The following is a 17,474-nucleotide window of genomic DNA, read 5'->3' on the forward strand; positions in this document are numbered from 1 at the left end:
CAAGCTGAAGAAAACAAAATGCTTTATCAGAAATATGAGCATAAGTTTTATTATCCCCACTTCCTTGTTTTTTTTTCTGCTATAAAAATCACCATGTGTTTGTACAGGACTCTTAATTCTGAGAATGTCTTTCAGTCCACACAAACATCTGCACTTAGTTACGTTAGCCAATGTCCAAATCTCAGCAAGATCCTGCTCTGATTATTTTGCTGGGAGTGTTTTTGCCAGCTTCTATTCCCAGAACACACTGGATTTATAGCTCTGTCCAACCTCCAGCTTTGCTGGTTAGAAGATTGTAACACACTCTCAAACTGAATGCCTTTTGTACTAGAACAAAGTCTTTCAAGCATGCTTAAGTAACAAGCCATTAATTTGTGCTAGCATATTTGATTAGCAGCAGAAAAGTGAACTATTATTGGATACAATTTGCTGGTCTGTATTTTTAATTGTACTGTTTGACCTACCTATTTTGTCCAATTTTCTTACTGTCTAGCCATAAAATATGACCCTAGATTCAAGTTCTAACAAAACCTGTTGTGGCAATTTTGCATGAGAGCATGAAAGCACCTGGATTTTCAGTAAATAAACCAATTAGTCTTTTTTTGGAATCACTGTGTGTTTTTGACCACTGTCCTGTATAGCTAGATTCAAAATATTCATTAAAAAAAAAAAAAAGACAAGAAAAGAAAAAAAAGAACTATGCGGTTTCATCTGAAAAGACAAACAAAATCATGCAGGATATAAATCAAAATGAGGATCTGTAAAAGAGCAGAGCAAGCACTTATTAAGCCAAAACATACTGTTCTTGTGAAGAAGCCTCCTTTACCCACTGTGCTTTCTCCAAATGTACATTTATGCAGTTCCAGGACAAAACTTTTTTGGAGCATAAGACGTGAAGCAGATCTCAGCAAAACTCACTGTGATGTGCCTGCCTAATTCCTGTGGAGCTGAACTTTGCCAACACTTGTGCACAAGCTTAAATTCATCACTGAGGTTTCTGCAGAATTATTGATTGCTGTGTATTCCTTTGAAGACTTACTTTATGTGATTGACAATTGCTTCAAACAATGAATATTCCAATAAATGAATAAATAAATACATACATACATACACAAGCTGATCTCCTACCCTGCGCCTCACACACCCAACATACAATCTGAAAACAGATTTTCTGTGCTTCTTCAAGCAAGAAAACTTGTTTGGGATGCACTTCCTCTGTATCCAGTTTGACTCTCTCAGCCCATGCCGAAGTGCATCTGCTTTAGTGTTTAAAAACACATGCGCTAAAGAAAGACAAGCTCCAGGAAAAAAAGCACAAGAGAATTATCAAAATACAGTGAAACCTTCCAAATTGAAATACAAGTGATGTGCCCGTCAGTTTCTGTGAGCTCACGTATCATTCATTCATATTTTTCCCTCTCAAATCACAGCTTTTGGCTCTGAGCAACCCAGCTTTTTCAGCTCCCCATCCCACTCCAAAGCAGGCAAAGATGCAAAATGCCCACCTGCAGACAGGCCCAGATCCAGCTCTTTCTCTTTCCCTCCAGCAACTTGCCCCACAGAAAGGCAAACAGCAGTTTTATTCTGGGACTGGACAGTCGCTGTCAGCATACACATTTTGAAGAGTAGACTACTCAGTGCTTCCATCATTTAAGCACTTCCCCATCCGGTACCTGGTTGACCAACCCAAAGCTGTTTGCCTTCCACCACAGCCCCTTGTCCAAGAGGGAAACCAGGGCCCTCCTTCTCCAGCTCTAGCTCCAAAATGGCCTCTTCTCCCTGAGTTTCTATAGTCAACAAGAAAAACCCAACCAAATAGGTCAAAGCATAGAAGGAGCAGGTGATTGACGTGCCAGCTCCCTGACAGGCCCGGCCCAGCTGTCCCTATAGCAAACCCAACCTACAGAAGTTGCATAGCTACAAGCCAGATGCACTTCTTGCTCTCACTCCTGCCACTGCCCCCACACAAAGTCATTCCACCTGGTTTTATGCATTTGGGGCAAATTGCTGGCAATTTTTCTCTCTCAGTCCAATGCCTGATGAAGGATGGACCTCTGGATGAAATATGTTTTATGCTCCTTAGGGCTCGGTAAGGCCCTTCTTGCTCGCTCTCTCACACACAGGCACAGAGGTTCAGAGATTCTTTAACCACGCCTTGGAATTGCAAAGGCTTATCTCGTGGCAGCAGAATACCTACAATCTGAAAATGTTAATAGCAGAAATGCTTACTTTTCTTTTGTCCCTGGTATCAGTGATTCCAGTGTCCAGAAATGTGTAAACCTACCTTAGAAATGCTATCTATACCAGGAAAATACCATTCACAGAACTGTGTTTAAGCGCTTTAAAGCATAAAATATGCTCTTCTCCGCCAGAGATAATCCATAAGTAAGAAGGATGTCTATACAATTTCACAAGGTGAAGGAAACACATCCCTAAGTATCAGCTGAACAACATGGTCTTCCACAGTTCTGCTGAAGATGCTTAGGGCATATAAACTCCACCCCTCACCCCTGAATGCTCACAAAACCAACTCCTGTCAAAGACTGTAACAGTCTATTCTAAATTTGAATTAATTTTCTGATTTTATTCTTTTTTTCATCCTTTGTCTTGAAAGGTGGCAGAGCAAAACTTACCTATCCAAAGGCCCAATTGCCCATTAGGTCCATAAATCGTTACTAGCCTTTATTCAAAACCTTGGTAACAGAGCATGACTCAATTTTTATTCTTACCACCACATTCTCTCTCTTGTTCTTGCAGCAGAACTTCACTCATATCCCCAAGAAGCTATTTTTTTCTCACATATGCAAACACCCAGGAAAATCAGTGCCAGTCAGTAGCCTCAAGACAAAAATTTACTGCAACTAAATAACCAGTGTTGATTTGAAGTCACTGTTATGTCTTTTACCATACGTACATAGAGGGGAATGGAAACGAGCAGACTCATCATTTGCATAAAAATTCGTCTGGCATTTATATTAAGTATGTAGATTCCAAAACATGTACTGGTAGAAGTTCAAGGTCTCCTTTGTGACAGCTCAATTATTTTCTATTGTGATAGAAACAGGTTCTGAAGACAAGCACCCAAGCTTTTGGTTGTGGCCCCTTCCATGCTCTTATCAAGAACACTGTCATGTTTTTATGATTTAACCAAGTCATGGAATGCCAGTCTCTACCTGTCCCTAAAACTGTCAATAACATTTACAGAGTAATAACGTTAATTATAATGAAAATATATATAAATAAGAGACAATACCTCTTCTTCTGCCTCAGTTGCAATGATCTGAATCTTCATTTTTTAGGGAAAAGGAAAACTACTGTTTTTATTTGAACAGAATCAGTAGCCCAAGTCATTCTCAAAAAGTGAGCTCTGAGTATCCCCTTGGCAGCATGGGAATGAGACACCAAAGATGGCATACTATTCTAAGTGTAAAAAAAGTATAAAATTTTATTATACAAGTTAACAAGTAAGCATTTCATTAATCCATTAAAACACTTTTATTACAAGTCAGTGTAGTTGAGTTATAGCTACTCTGCATGAAAGTTAATTCTGAGGTGAACAAACTGGCCTGTTAGTGAGTAGGCAGTTTGGAATGTGTATCTATATCTACGCTATATCTATTTCATTTTTTAAAGGTGTTTTGTGAAATTAAAAACTTAAACCACAGTAAACTTCAAAACTATTGTTACTACATGATACCATCTTTTTTCAGTTTTGACTGAAGTTTCTGTACATTTTTTAGCAGCTGAAGAGAGCTTCTGCTTTTCTGCCCAGGACACTTCAGTTTGACCTGAGCTGCCCCTTGCTTCAATTTCTGAGTTTCTCTCTTTAATTTCTGCACCTAGGAAGAAAGATTACTGATCAGAATATTACATACTCAGAAGACCTACAGCTGTAGAATTTACTGAACTTCTAAACTCCAAACTAAAGATGTCTAAGGAATATTAAAAAAAAGAAAATTGAAACCTACTAATCTTGCACACAGTTGTCTCCCTGTAACAGAAAGCACTACAGAAAACTGACCTCACCCACACTTAATAGATTGTTGAACTCCCTAAGGTAAAAATGCTTGCTTGAGAGAGATGGAACTTCATCGGTCAACAATTTATATTTACAATGGTCTTTTTCCATTTCAGATTGTACAACCCTAACCAACCTCTTCCCCAACCAACCTATAAAATGTACACTGTTTGTTACTGGTTACTGTATCTAAGCAGCCTACTTCAAAGCCTCATAACAAAACTGGAAAACAAAATAAACAGAGTTGATTGATGAAGAATGTTTTTTTAATGACAGATAATACGTCTTGACTTGCACTTGGCATAAAAAGGTCACTCCCAAGGATAAAATTAGGCTGGAAGCATTCCACATGCCAATTTGTGCTTAAAGTAAATTTCTAAAAATAATTAACTTGTATTGCATTCTAGAACATATTATTAACTGTGAAACACAGAGATGACTATGGCATTTTTAGTGCGACAGCTTCTAAAAGCTGAAATATGAATCGATAACCAGGCATGATGAACAATAATCAGACAAAGACAAAGAATGTGCTATTTACATCATGACCGTAAGGTGTATGGTCTGACAAGGGCAAAGATAACTTGCCAGCAGATCTGCAGGCTGATAATAGGCAAGGATGACAACAAGGCTGCACCACGTTTTATGTGCTATTCCTCTTTTCATCATTTGAAAAGGAAGGCAGACTGTAGCCATGAAGATATACAAAAGGAATAAACAAAGGTGCAGTTGTTTGTCCATTGTCTAAGGTTCCTGGAGGATGAAATCAGAAAGATTCTGAGGCAAGGAATAACACCATAATTGTTGGTTCCTCAAGAATACCAAAGATTTGTCAAAAAAACAGTTGATATTGCCAAGAGAGGTAGTGAAGATGCAACAGTCAGTGTTCTTGGTCCATATTGCTAACATGCAATTCTGACAATTCTACTTTAACATGTCTGTTCTTGCAGTTATGTGGACAGTAAAAGATTTGAGTAAGTAAAATCTATCACAGAATGAATGTGAATAAAACTGGTCAGATTTAAATTAACTATCACCTCTCCCTTTTCTAAGGTCTCACTCTGAGTTTTGTTTTGTTTCCTGTATAAGCAAAGTTCTTAGGTGAGTCTGTTTATCTGGAAACATAAGATGGAAGAACAGAAAACTGTCAGCCAGAACTAGGGATTGCATTTTTATCATACGTTCCACACCAAATTGCTACAAAAGGGTTTGAGCTGTTCATCTACAGAAGTGTGATTTTATATGGGCATGCATGAAAAGCTCTATGACTTTATGTCTCTATGGCTCTAAAACACATATTGATAGAACACATACAGATTAGGAGTTAAAACTGGAAGACTTGTCTGGCTATGATTTTGGAGTAGCTGTGGTCAACAGACTATTTGGTTAATAAAAAGCTTCATTATTTCAGTAATATAAAAGACATTTAATACAGTTTGTATGGGACCTATAGCTTCTATTTTCTCATTCCCCAAAGTGACATGAGACAAAGGAATGAAATCTCAACATTTTATCTTAATGCAGTGAGCAGAACTCACAGACTGAGCAACCCTGACAGAACTGACACAGGGCAGAAATCTTTCCCTCTGGCATATATTCCTCGCTGCCAGCTGTAAGCATTTTTTCTTGATCAAAAGAAGGAATTGGAGATACAAGAACACTGAGCTAGCTGCCTAATTATAAACACACATACTGAACACCCTGGCTTAAGCATTTCAGTGACACTCTAGTTAATGACAACAGGAGGCAAAATTGCAGCACTACTGTATTACTAGTGTATTACTACCCAGAGTTTATATTTTATTCTTACAGTAGCCTCATGCTTTTTCAGCTTGAATATTTGTTTTCCTTTAATCTCCATTTGTTTTACAAGGCAATCCAGCTCCTGTTCTAGGTGTTGACGAACTTTGGAGTCTTGAGTCTCCTGTATCTGCTTCAGAAGTTCTTGATGCTCACTATTAAAGACAAGAATAGCACACAAAGTATTCATGATATGGTCTCTGAGACTTCTTCCAATATTTTCAGTGTATTCCAGGAGTTGCTAGCCATTTTCTCCAAAGTACATCAATTTAGCATGATGTACCCTCTCATACAATACACATTAATGTGGAATATATTCACACCAGAAAAGGAAAAGTTTTTCCACTAGTTTGCTTATTCCACATTTGTAGCTGATGTGCATCTTATTCCTCCCTCTTGCCAAGCCAAAATAACTACATGTGAAACAGTATGCAAAATGAGAATTTGGAAAGTGAACAACAGCTATGCAGTATGGTATTTTCACTTCCTGTCCAATTTAGTCCAGACTTCGAAAGCTTAATTTAATACAGAAAAGTATTGTTTAAACTAGTACATTTAAATTATAGTTTTTCCTGACAGATTATTCAAATCAAAATATTCTTCTCAAAAAGATTTGCAGTGAAGTGTGCTGGTTAATTAATTTAATCAGCTTAATTAACCAGCTTAATTAAAAGAAATTGTGTATACACAATTATATCCATGATACCTAGATGTTTGAAGTAGTAAAAAACAGAGATACTCCTTTAGATAATCTTTTTATAAAGGTCACAGCTTCTTTTCTGCTTTCTGAGTTAAGTGCTGCTCCTTGACAGGTTAATTGAAGCAACTGGTTGTTGCAATAAAAACCATAATGCCTGTCCTTGTGTTACCATGAGTAAGCTGAACATCGCTTTTTGAAGAAAAGATTGGTTGCCAGTTTAAATTTTGCCACCTCAAGGACTTCAAATCAGTGTGGACACTCTAACTGGTTTAACCAACACATCCTCCTCTGTTCAAACCACAGCTCATAATGTTGACATGTCTCCTATGACCAGCTATATAGCTTTGGCCTACAAGCCTGCATTAATGGGAAGATGCCTAAGAAAATGCCTCAGAAGATGCTGTTGTAATCCACATTTACTTCTATGGCTAGAAAGATGTATACACTCCCATCTAATGAGTAAGCTTCTTCCACACCCTGCCCATTTTCTGGCAGGAGAGTGTTCTTCTTCCACAACCCCCTTACAGGACTGGCAAGTTCTTCTGCTATCAAGAAGGAAAGAGTATGAACGTCAGACTGTCTCATCAACAAAAACCCATCAGGTACCCACATCTGGAGAGAATACAGAAAGAGTGAGTACAAAGGAGTAGCCTACACTAGGTGTAACCTTATCTAGGTGTTCCTGCTCCAGCAGGGGGATTGGACTAGATGATCTTTTGAGGTCCCTTCCAGTCTCTGGCATACTGTGATACTGTGTGATACACGTTGTGTAACAAGCCTCATCCTGCCACAGCTGAACTAACCTATTCTACCACCCAGACTGACTGCATGCTGCAGGCCTACTCAATGTTAACATCACCTTTGCAACCTTCTCCAGGAAAACATTCTTGGTCAACTCCGTAGGTCTCAGAATATGTTCAAAATTTCTGAAAAGCACAAGCTTGAAAGACTTTTCGTTTGCTGCAGCTGTTACATCAGTAATGGCTTGGTTAAGTACAGGATGTGGAAGCAGAAAAACCCAGCTGAAGAGCGTGTCGCTTGCTCACAGGATCAGTTAAACACCAGGAAAGAAAGAATTTTTTGAATGAGAAAAATCCTACCAGTCAGGGCTGCTCAGGCCACTCTGTCAACAAGTAGTCCTATACTTAAAACAGGCCAGGTTCAATTATAGCACACTGTCCTGGGTTCAGCAGTAGCAGTCATTTTTCTCCTTCTTAGTAGCTGATGCAGTGCTGTGGTTTTGACTTTCAGCCTGGGAACAGCGCTGATAACACCAATGTTTTTAATTGTTGCTAAGTCATGTTTAGTCTGACTAAGGACTTTGTGAGTCTCACGCTCTGCCAGGGAGGAGGCGAAGCTGGGAGGAAGCAGAGACAGGACACCTGACCCAAACTAGCCAAAGAGGTATTCCATACCACAGCACGTCATGCCCAGGATGTAGAACTGGGGGCAGTTACCTGGAAGGGTTAGATCACTGCCAGGGTCGGGCTGGGTACTGGTCGGCGGGTGCTGAGCGGTTGTATTCTCTTCCCTTGTTATTTCCCTTATCATTATTATCACTGGTGGCAGCAGCAGTGGTTTGTGTTATACCTTAGTTACTGGGCTGTTCTTATCTCAACCCATGGGAGTTACATTCTTTTGATTCTCCTCCCCATCCCTCCGGGAGCAGGGGTGGGGGGAAGGGGGGGAGTGAGAGAGAGACTGCGTAGTCTGATTTACGGCTGGGCTTAAACCACGACACACACCTGTAGCTTCACAGGGCTACCACTGAAGTCACTTTTACTCATAACATTAGGGATGAGTACTCACAAGCTCATTTGGCCCAGCTCATCTTGCATGGCCAACAGAAGGTCAGAAAGGCTTCTGGTGGCAATAGGTGATGTGGAACAAGAGGATACAGATTCTGAAAGGGCTGTGTGTCCTGAAATCCCAGATGTAGCTCCTCCTTGGCTTCGTGATGAGATACATGGATTGTGATACTTCATAATGTGCAACACACTTTGAACGTTTGCACTAACAGAATGGCTGGAGCTGACAGACTTAAAGCAGAATTATTAGGTTTGCATAAGTGATTAACAATTACAGTAAAGTGACTTATTCAAACTGCAGGTGCTAATTTAGCGAGATTTGGTTTCACTCACCTTCCCAGCTACAAAAGGTAGTTCACCAGCCCTTACATGTAATTGTGAAAGGTGCATTTTCTTCACTGTAGGATTTCTCTGCCATAAGATAGAAAAAGTAACACAAGAAATTCCAAACTGCTGACCAAACAGCTTGAACTTTTTTTCTTTTTTTCTTTCCCCTAGTAAGTAAAATTCAAATAAACAAGCAGTGAAATGTATCACCTTTGTTTCCCTCTGGTTTAAAGAATAATTTCCCACCTGTAAGTGGAAAGAGTAGTACTTTTCAACAGCCAAGACAAGAAAACTTTACTCCAGATGCATTTAGCAGATATTTTGACGATTAGGTTGACATAAAAGAAATTGAACATTGCTTACTTAATTTTGCAAAACCACAGTTGCAAAATTTTGACTGACTTGTAACATGTGTTACAAAATGAATGCTCTTGACTTCAGCAATCCTCTCAAAACATACCATCTTAAGATGCCTAGTTAAAATTGCTTTGGAAACTAATCTTGCCAGATAAACTGAAAGGTAGCCAAGACAGGACATGGGGGTGGCCATCTGAGAGTGTAACAGAGGTTACTGTCATTCTGGTAAGGCAAAGTTTTCCAGTGAGGTGCTACCTACCAGCCCTAGGACCATCTTAATTATCAAAGGGAAAAAACAACCAAACAAAACCAAAGAGGTATTCAGCACTGTTTTCCTTTGGAAATGGAGTAAAGTGCAGCAAACACACCAAGTGCCTCTTACATCAGCATTTTTCACAAACTCCAATATCTGTATGAGTCAGATACTATCAGCAACAGTATGGTAAAAAAAACTTCCATGTCACCTTCTTAATTTTTTTCTTCTTCATGTTTTCCTTTTTAGGTTCATTTTGAGATGTCACTGAAGACAACAAAATTCTGTTCATCTCAAATCCTGTTTGGAGCTGTGGGAATAAGCAACAAAGGAAAAATATAATATTAGAAGTATGAAACCACATGGTTTAATTAATTCCCTCTTTCACAGATGAGAACCAATTAAGGTTCTCATGGATGAGATGATAAGAACCAGTTAAGGGCACTATTAACTGCCCTGCTAAGAAGACACAAAATACACTTAAAAACTGAACAGATTACTAAAATGGCAGGGTATCAGGCAGATCTTGCATTAAAAACTGAACAGATTACTAGGGTGGCAGGGTATCAGGCAGATCTTCTGCTCTATCTTAGAAGGCCTCAATTTTAAATGCAGCTGCAGCAGCTGTATTTTTCCACTGTGACAACCAACTGAGATAAGCCAATCCTGCCACATGCTGGGGATCTGATCATAAAATCCAAATAATATGAACATTTGGATCTTACAACCTAGGGACAGAGAGAACTGAGCACATCTGCGTGACACTGATGTCAAACCTGCTGGACAATCCTAAAATTGCTCTCTAGTTTAGCTGACACAAAGTCCCATGATAAACAGGATAACGGCTATTCCCAATCAAACATAGGACTAGGACTTTGTTTTGGCATGTGTAACAGTTCCAGCGAAACAATGCTGGAGGTCCATCACAAAAATGAGGTAATTCTGGCTTTTCTGTCATCAGAAGGAAGTGAACCATCCAACACACTATGTTTCCCAACCCAGATCCAACAGACCAAAATCTATCCTAGAGTGAACTAAGATGGTACTAATACTAGTTTCGGACTTGGTTTACTACACCAAAGTCCTTTCTTGAGCAAATGTTTATACTACTGTTCAAGTCAGACTATCTGATCTGTGAAAGTCATTCTTACTATATTTCTCAGAAGATAAAATCTCCATGCTAGGCCTCCTGCTCTGCATCAGCAAGCAGCTGAAGCTGGAAGCCCAAAACCTGCAAGTTTTCAGCTATGTCATTCTTTTGAATTCTGGAGGTGGTCAGATACCTGCGCTACGATCTGCAATTTATTTCAAGCTTTCTGGACCGATGAAAGCCCATCATCCTTGGATGAGGTATAAAAACTGACAACAGTGACAAATTAATTTAACCTGTCAGCTCTGCTTATGGCTATGTTCTTCCAATATAATTCTTCAGCTTTGCACCATCCCCTTCTACCTCCGAGAATGCCACCACAACTGCTCTCTTTTTAAAATGGCTGGTACTTCTCAGTGAAGTGAGTTTTGGGATACTACTACTTTGTCCCTTTAACAAAGGTTTTGCCTTCTTTGGCAAATATTCCTCTCTCAGATGGTGGTCCAACAAACTGTTTACAGCCTTACAGAATAATGAATTATTCAAGCTCTCACTTAATGAACAATGTAACAGAATCACTGATTAAAGACTTTTCCATGTACAGTCCAATATATTATATTTCAGCAGATCTGAGCAGAAAGAGGAAAACAAACAGAATAACTAACCTTGCTTGGGTTATAATGTTTCTTATATGACCACTTTCTAGTTACTCTAAGTTAAGGTTACATGATTTAGTTGCAGATTCTCTAGAAACTAATTTTCTACCTAGATCACTTACAACAGCTTTTAGGCTGATGAACTGTATTATTAATACAAAACCAAGTATAATCCTTCTTGACTGGGATACACAATTCACCTAGCAAGCTTTATACTATGTAGTTTATAAGTAGTTTAGGTAGTATTCCAGGAGTTCTGCCTGGGTAATAAACATGTTCAATTTAATGTAATTAAAAAGGGTATTTTAGGCAGACAATAGAATTCTTCAGTCATAAAAAATAAGATAAAATAAAACCTTTTCAGTCTACCTCAGCAGTTTTGTCTTGTACTAGCTTACGCTGATGCTCTTCACAAAGCGTTTCTTCTAAGCGTTTGATCTTGTCCTGCATTTGAAGGCAAGAATGATTAGTCACACTTCAGTTTGCCATGCTGAATCAGAAGTCTGAAGTAGGTTGCAATTGTAATCTGGGATAAAACAGGACTGTAGGAATTTTTAAAGCCCAGATTGAAAAAATACTCATGCAAATGAAGCCAGCATGGCATTCAGTCAGGTATGCTTTATGATCTTTAGCTTTAACAGAGGAAACTCTTGCAAAACTTAGTTCTATTAAAAGTATGACATACAAATTATATCAAATGAATGACTTTCAGACTGTCATTCCATGCATGCTTACTTCTGCAATTCTCTGAGTAGCAGTAAGCTTAAGGCACTCTTTTTCTAGCATTTCAAGCTTTTCAAGTTTTGCATACAGTTTCAACAGGTTCTGATCTTCCTCTTTCTGAAGCTGGGCCTAGAAAAAAGTAAGCAATAATGGAGTTGGCAGCTGACTCAAATTGTTTCAGGCAGCAAAAACCCAAACACACTACCCTAAGGTGTTTAACTAGTTTAAATTTCATTTTTCTTAAATTGCTAAGTGATGAAAAACACCAGGCAAAGAAGACTCAAATTTCCAGCAGCCTTTTTGTCTACCAAATGTGCAAGTATTAGCATGGTTTTGGTCATTAGGAGTTCCACCTAGGGAGTCTTTTCATACAATTCATTAAACGGTTGTCATCAACCAGTCAGACAGTAAACTGCTTCTGTTTGGTAACACGCTGATCAGAGCTGAGGAAAAAATACGTCTAGGAAGAAGTTCAGATCTTACACATTTCTACACTTTAAAACTATATTACTACTTTGTTAGCATGTTAAAGGGCTTCACCTGTTGTTCCAAAACCATTTTATTTTCCAGTTCTGCACTGGAGACCATTTTCTTCATGTAATCCAGCTGTTTCTCCAGCAGGGAGCAGCGGGATTGTGCTGCATTTAACTGCACACTTATATCTACGAGGAGAAACAAAAGACACTCAGTACAGCAATGGGAGTTACACAGTTAGCCAGTCTGTCATCTCATTGAGGAATTCTCTGTCTTCAAAATATGCAAGAAAAGTTTTGTTAGTCTGAACAAGTCATGTGTTTAAAACACATTATATATATTGATGAGAATCAAAATGTTTTTCCAGAGCTAGTTCCTAATTTGGATTCCAAAGGTGTGAGCACTGCAGTTACTTTGATTTATATCAGCAGATATCCAACCAGAATCTGGTTTCTTCCCTTCTCCTCACTTTTCTCAAGTTAGCAGTGTAATACACATAAGCAGCTGCCTGCTTATTGTAGGAGTTAAACATGCCACCTGAACTCTATTTATGGTTTAAAATAGCTTTATGGGTTATGCAATACTTGGTTAATATATGCAAAAAAATGTTTCAGCTTTATTGAGATATCAAGTTCTTGCCCCTCCCCAATTCTGAAGAAAAAAAAAAGGGGGGGGAGTGCATTACTTAGAAGTCTGTCAAAACAAACACTCCCTGGATTATGCAGTCTTGGAGTTGCTGTAGCTACACCTTATCACCCAAGAGAAATACCTTTCCTCTGTTGCATCAGTTCTTCATGTGCTGTGTCCTTTTTGTAGGATTCATGCTCTACTGCCTTCTTATACTGAGCAGCTGCTATGGAGAGGCTGCACAGATTATCTTCAGCTTTTGACTTCTCCAACTGTAGACGGTGCATCTTTTCGTGAAGAGTTTTCATGGCTGCCACTAGAGCTAGCAAACAGTACTTCATTTTATGAGTGATCTTCCCAGGATCACTCATAAAATGAATTATATTCCCAAGCAGTACACTAACACATACAGAGCAGTACACTAACACAGGGAGAAAATGGGTATGTTTACTGCATAACTGAGGTGTAAAGCACAGGTCCTATGAGCAAAACTATTTTCACTCCAAATGACAGCAGCACAAAAAATATTGTGGCAAACTGAGTGTAACAAACCCTTGGACTTCTGTTTACACAGATACAGAGAACACAGGTATCCAAGTTAGGTCACAAGTTTTGGTGTAATGCAACTGGTGGGGACAGACTGAAAAAACTAAAACAGACTTGGGTCAGGGGGGAAATCAGATACAAAGGAGCATTTTAGTAGATGATGCATTTTAAAAGCTTACTGTTTCAAAAGCTAATGATTCAATGTCTAGTTTCTTGTATTTGATGACTCTTTAAACCAATTTCAGCTACGGGAAAAGTCTACTAGTTCTCAAAAAGGTACACACACCATCGTAAGTTTAAGACACATACTATACCAACTCAAGCTTCTTTTATGACTTATAATTCTTAATAGTTTCCCAGTACCAATTTTCTCAGTAAAGGAATACCCAGCAAATATTGCTAGCTCCATAACAACTCTCATCAGCTTATCATAGCCCCATTATAATTAATTTTTTTTTTAAAAAGAAAGCAGAAACCAGAGAGCAAAAAGATCTTTTTCCATTTTTCTATTGGCATGCCAAACTTTTCCTTACTTAAGCACTTAGCTGCATAGCATTAAATTGACCATTTTAATCCAAAAAGCCCAAGCTCTGTATGACAAAAGATTACTACGTAAGTCACATCTTCTTCAAGTGAAGAGCAATGAACACATGCACACACATAGGCTGTGCAATACTGCAAAGTTGTCCATGACAGCAAACCCAAGCATGGTATCCTTGTGATTCATGAAGCTCTCCAGATATGCTAAACCACCAAGCATTTTCTGGTAAGCTCCAGAGAGTAATCACCCATTAAGGCACATGACAACCATAACAGACCCATATTTCATACAGACTACATTTCATGCTGCTAACTTTCCTGGAAGTCTGTGTCATTCAAAAGCTCTCCCAAGGAGTCATACCACACAAATACCCTTAGAAGTGATTTTAAGCTAGAGGGAGTCTAATAGCACTACACAAAGCCAACTTCAAGTCAGTGAACTACCATATGAATGATCTTTTTTTTTTTTTTTCTGCTGAGTTTGAAGCATTTTCCTTTGCTTTTAGAGGAAGTCTGACAACTCTAAGTTAAACAATTTTCAAAGCCAAAGTTTATGAGGATGTTAGAAGACTTGCAGTAGTTTCCATTCCAGACATATGACTTCAGGGAGACTACTCCCGCAGGACACATATACATCCTGTCTCAATGTCAGTCTGATAATTGCAGTAAGTCATTGAACTAAGTAAAACAGAATGGGGAGTTTTCTCAAGAGATTTCACATGAAACAATTAAAAAGAACACTTTAAGGACATGTTTTGGCTTTACCTTGGTTATTGAAGATAGAAGGCCTGTCACCACCAACAGCTGCCAACTTTTGTGATTCTATACAAGCAAAGCCTGCAGGAAGCATCCTATCTGGTGGCTGAAGAAAGCTTCCGATGAAACTGTTCTTTGATTTGGAACCCATAGCCTGTAAACCAAAGCTATTTAAGGCTATTAGATCTTTAACAGACTATGTAGCAGTTTTCAAAGTATGTCACTGTGCTGTCCCTGGCCCTGTTCATATCAAACCAGATCATGTGCAATCAAATAATACTTAACACCCCCCCCCCCAAAAAAAAACAACACAGATGCTCAGATGAATCCTGCATTTTAATACAGTTCCAAAATGATGCCTTTCATAACATTAAACATATCTCTCCTCAACCACCCAAAATTTTCCAAGATGTTTCTTGGTGCTTTCTAATAATTTCTACTGATCTTTGTCGTTTTAAAAGCCAAGGATTAACATTTTATATTACCTATTTTATAAACTTCAGTATCTCCCATTCAGTAGTCCCTGCAGAGCAAGCATTCCAAGTTTTACAGCCTGTTTTCTTTTGCAGCCTTCTTACTGCTCTACTGCCTATCTTTTTACATATAATACATAATAAAGATACAGTTCTCCACATTTAGTGTTGAGATAACAAAAGGATATTTAACATGCAATATCCCCAACATTCTCCCTGTTATTAAGTGTATGTATTAAGTCCTAGTTTTCAATTCTCTTTTTACAATCTTTATTTTATCAGATTCACATTTGAAGATAGATTACACCCTGTCACATAGTGATTTTTCTGACACTCAAGACATGGACAGTGAAAGTGCAGAAAGTGCTTTAGTTTAATACAACCTCTAGGAAGTTAAAGTACGTTTTAAATCACACAGCAGGTACCTAGTAATACCAAGCATTTCACTTGATACAGTGTAAGAAATTAAGAGTTATATACAGCTTCAGCTTATAGAAAACCAATTTATTTGAAGGTTCAATGATATAACTATGGTATCCCTCAAGCTTAAAATACTAGGCATGCAACTGGAACAGGTTTCCCATGTGGGCAAGGCTATTTACAGACAGTAGTTCTCAAGAAAGTCACCCAAAAGAGGTATCTAGTAACAGGAGAAAGAAACCCACAGCAAGACTGGAACCTGCTGATGAAGCACACCGCAGGAAAAGCCATTCATATTGGGTGGGCAGGGAAAAAAGTTTCTGATAACAGAAAAAAGTTTCCAGGAACAGCTCTTCCAGCACTGTTTCAGAGGCTGTGTAAGGGAGAACAAATATCACCTGTCCACACCACCATCCCCACAACCAAAGCTACACAGAAATCCTTCCTTCCTCCTCCAAGCTGTCATCACAGAGATGTTGACATGGGCATCTCTTCGCCAGGGTTTTCTTTACTCAGGGACTAACACTCCCAGGGCAAATCCCACAGCTCAGGATGGCCCCCCCAGCATCACCACGGCCCACCCAGACCCACAAAAGGGGAGCTGCCCAGGCTATCCTTGCACAACAGACCTTCTCCCCATGGGGCCCTGCTGTCTTCCTGCCCGAGCCCAGGCTGCTTGCCTGCAACTGCAGGCAGCCAGGCATGCCACCATCACTGGCAAAAGGTACCAGCTGGTGACCCTGCCACATCTGTGCCCACACAGGCTGTTCACAGGCCTGCACAGCTCTGTCCTGGAGGACTGGGAAACACCGCACATGGACAGCCGATCGGTAACAGCCCGCTAGGCCGGGCAAGTGTACCAGCCATTTCCAACAGCACAGGTGGCAGTGGCAGTGGAGGGCACAAAGCAGGGAGCAGCAGAAATCACAAGGTATGGATGGGAAAGTCCTGTGGCCGCAGAGGGGGTTACAGGGTCAAGACAGGAGAGGAGATGGGCCTGGCACGGTATGGTGCACCAACATGGTGTTCCACAAAATAATAAATAGCAAGACTCACCAAATTTCCACTGCTTCTCAACCCCTACACGTTGGTGATGAAAAACGATCAAAAAAGGGTCCATATAAATGCACACATGTGCATGCAATGAGCTTTGCACCACTTCTGTGAACAGAGGAAGGCAACTTGGGAAACTCCTGAGGAAGAAGGTGGGTTTTCCTCAGCCATCTAACCTTTTGTCAGTCAGAATAAGTGGAGACCCACCTTTCCTATACCCTCCAGTGGAACACGGCTCCCTTGCACACCTGCAGCTGCTTTAGTTTCCCTATGACTTTCACATAAACAACTTCTGCTGTTTCCAAGGAGATGAGTCTGTGGACAGTTGTAAGGAGGGCGGTGATCCAAAGCAAATAATGAATAAGAGAGGGAGGGAATAAAGCACCAGAAAGTTTTAGAGTTTGTGGTCAAGATCAGTAACAGAAAGGGGGGGGGGGGGGGGCATGGGGGACATTCTATCCAGGAGAAAGGGAAGCAAACCCCTTTTGTTCTGCAAGTGAAGCCAGAGGAAAGTGAAAGAGGCCAGCTCACCAGCCCTGGTGATAATTATCCAGCTAATATAGTATAGACTTCAGTATAAAAAAAAACAAATTTGCCAGCATAGTAGAGGGTAATATGCACCCCGCAGCTGGAGCTTCTCAAGCTATTCCGAAGAGCACAGGCTTAGCAAGGGGCATGAAAGAATACAGCAGTGCATGACCAAGACACCTGTGTTTCCAGAACCCTTGCTGTGGACATAGTTACAGATGCCTTGCTTTGCCACAGCTTTCTCAGATGCAGAGGCTGAGGGAATGGTTACTATAGTGCTTAGGGGCTCTGTCAGCGTTATTACTCTAGTAGATGTGCTCTGGTG

At 39.7% G+C, this 17,474-nt stretch overlaps 1 protein-coding gene across 1 annotated transcript; it reads right to left on the reverse strand.

Moving 5' to 3' along the window:
- Positions 1-3,418: 3,418 nt before the first annotated feature.
- On the reverse strand, positions 3,419-17,218 carry CEP57L1 (centrosomal protein 57 like 1). Its single transcript, XM_061460141.1, has 12 exons — positions 16,829-17,218; positions 15,814-15,941; positions 14,685-14,829; positions 12,976-13,155; positions 12,273-12,394; positions 11,745-11,861; positions 11,379-11,453; positions 9,475-9,573; positions 8,660-8,737; positions 8,328-8,557; positions 5,829-5,973; positions 3,419-3,839 (listed from the first exon to the last, which is right to left on the reverse strand). The coding sequence occupies exons 3-12, from the start codon at positions 14,824-14,826 to the stop codon at positions 3,687-3,689; spliced, it is 1,341 nt and encodes a 446-aa protein (XP_061316125.1). The 5' UTR covers positions 14,827-14,829; positions 15,814-15,941; positions 16,829-17,218; the 3' UTR covers positions 3,419-3,686.
- Between the last annotated feature and the right edge of the window lie 256 nt (positions 17,219-17,474).

The sequence above is a fragment of the Pezoporus flaviventris genome, unplaced genomic scaffold (assembly GCF_033815535.1).
Source record: "Pezoporus flaviventris isolate CSIRO_AGI_PZ_B2104156 unplaced genomic scaffold, CSIRO_AGI_Pfla_v1 ptg000031l, whole genome shotgun sequence".
Classification (NCBI taxonomy): Eukaryota; Metazoa; Chordata; class Aves; order Psittaciformes; family Psittacidae; genus Pezoporus; species Pezoporus flaviventris.

Excerpts from the sequence above, each read along its gene's own strand:
- CEP57L1 (XM_061460141.1), bottom strand. The coding sequence starts at position 14,826 with ATGGGTTCCAAATCAAAGAACAGTTTCATCGGAAGCTTTCTTCAGCCA. Across the intron at positions 13,156-14,684 it reads TTCTATCTTCAATAACCAAG|CTCTAGTGGCAGCCATGAAA; the intron begins GTAAAGCCAAAA and ends ACTGTTTGCTAG. Across the intron at positions 12,395-12,975 it reads ACTGATGCAACAGAGGAAAG|ATATAAGTGTGCAGTTAAAT; the intron begins GTATTTCTCTTG and ends TTCTCCTCGTAG.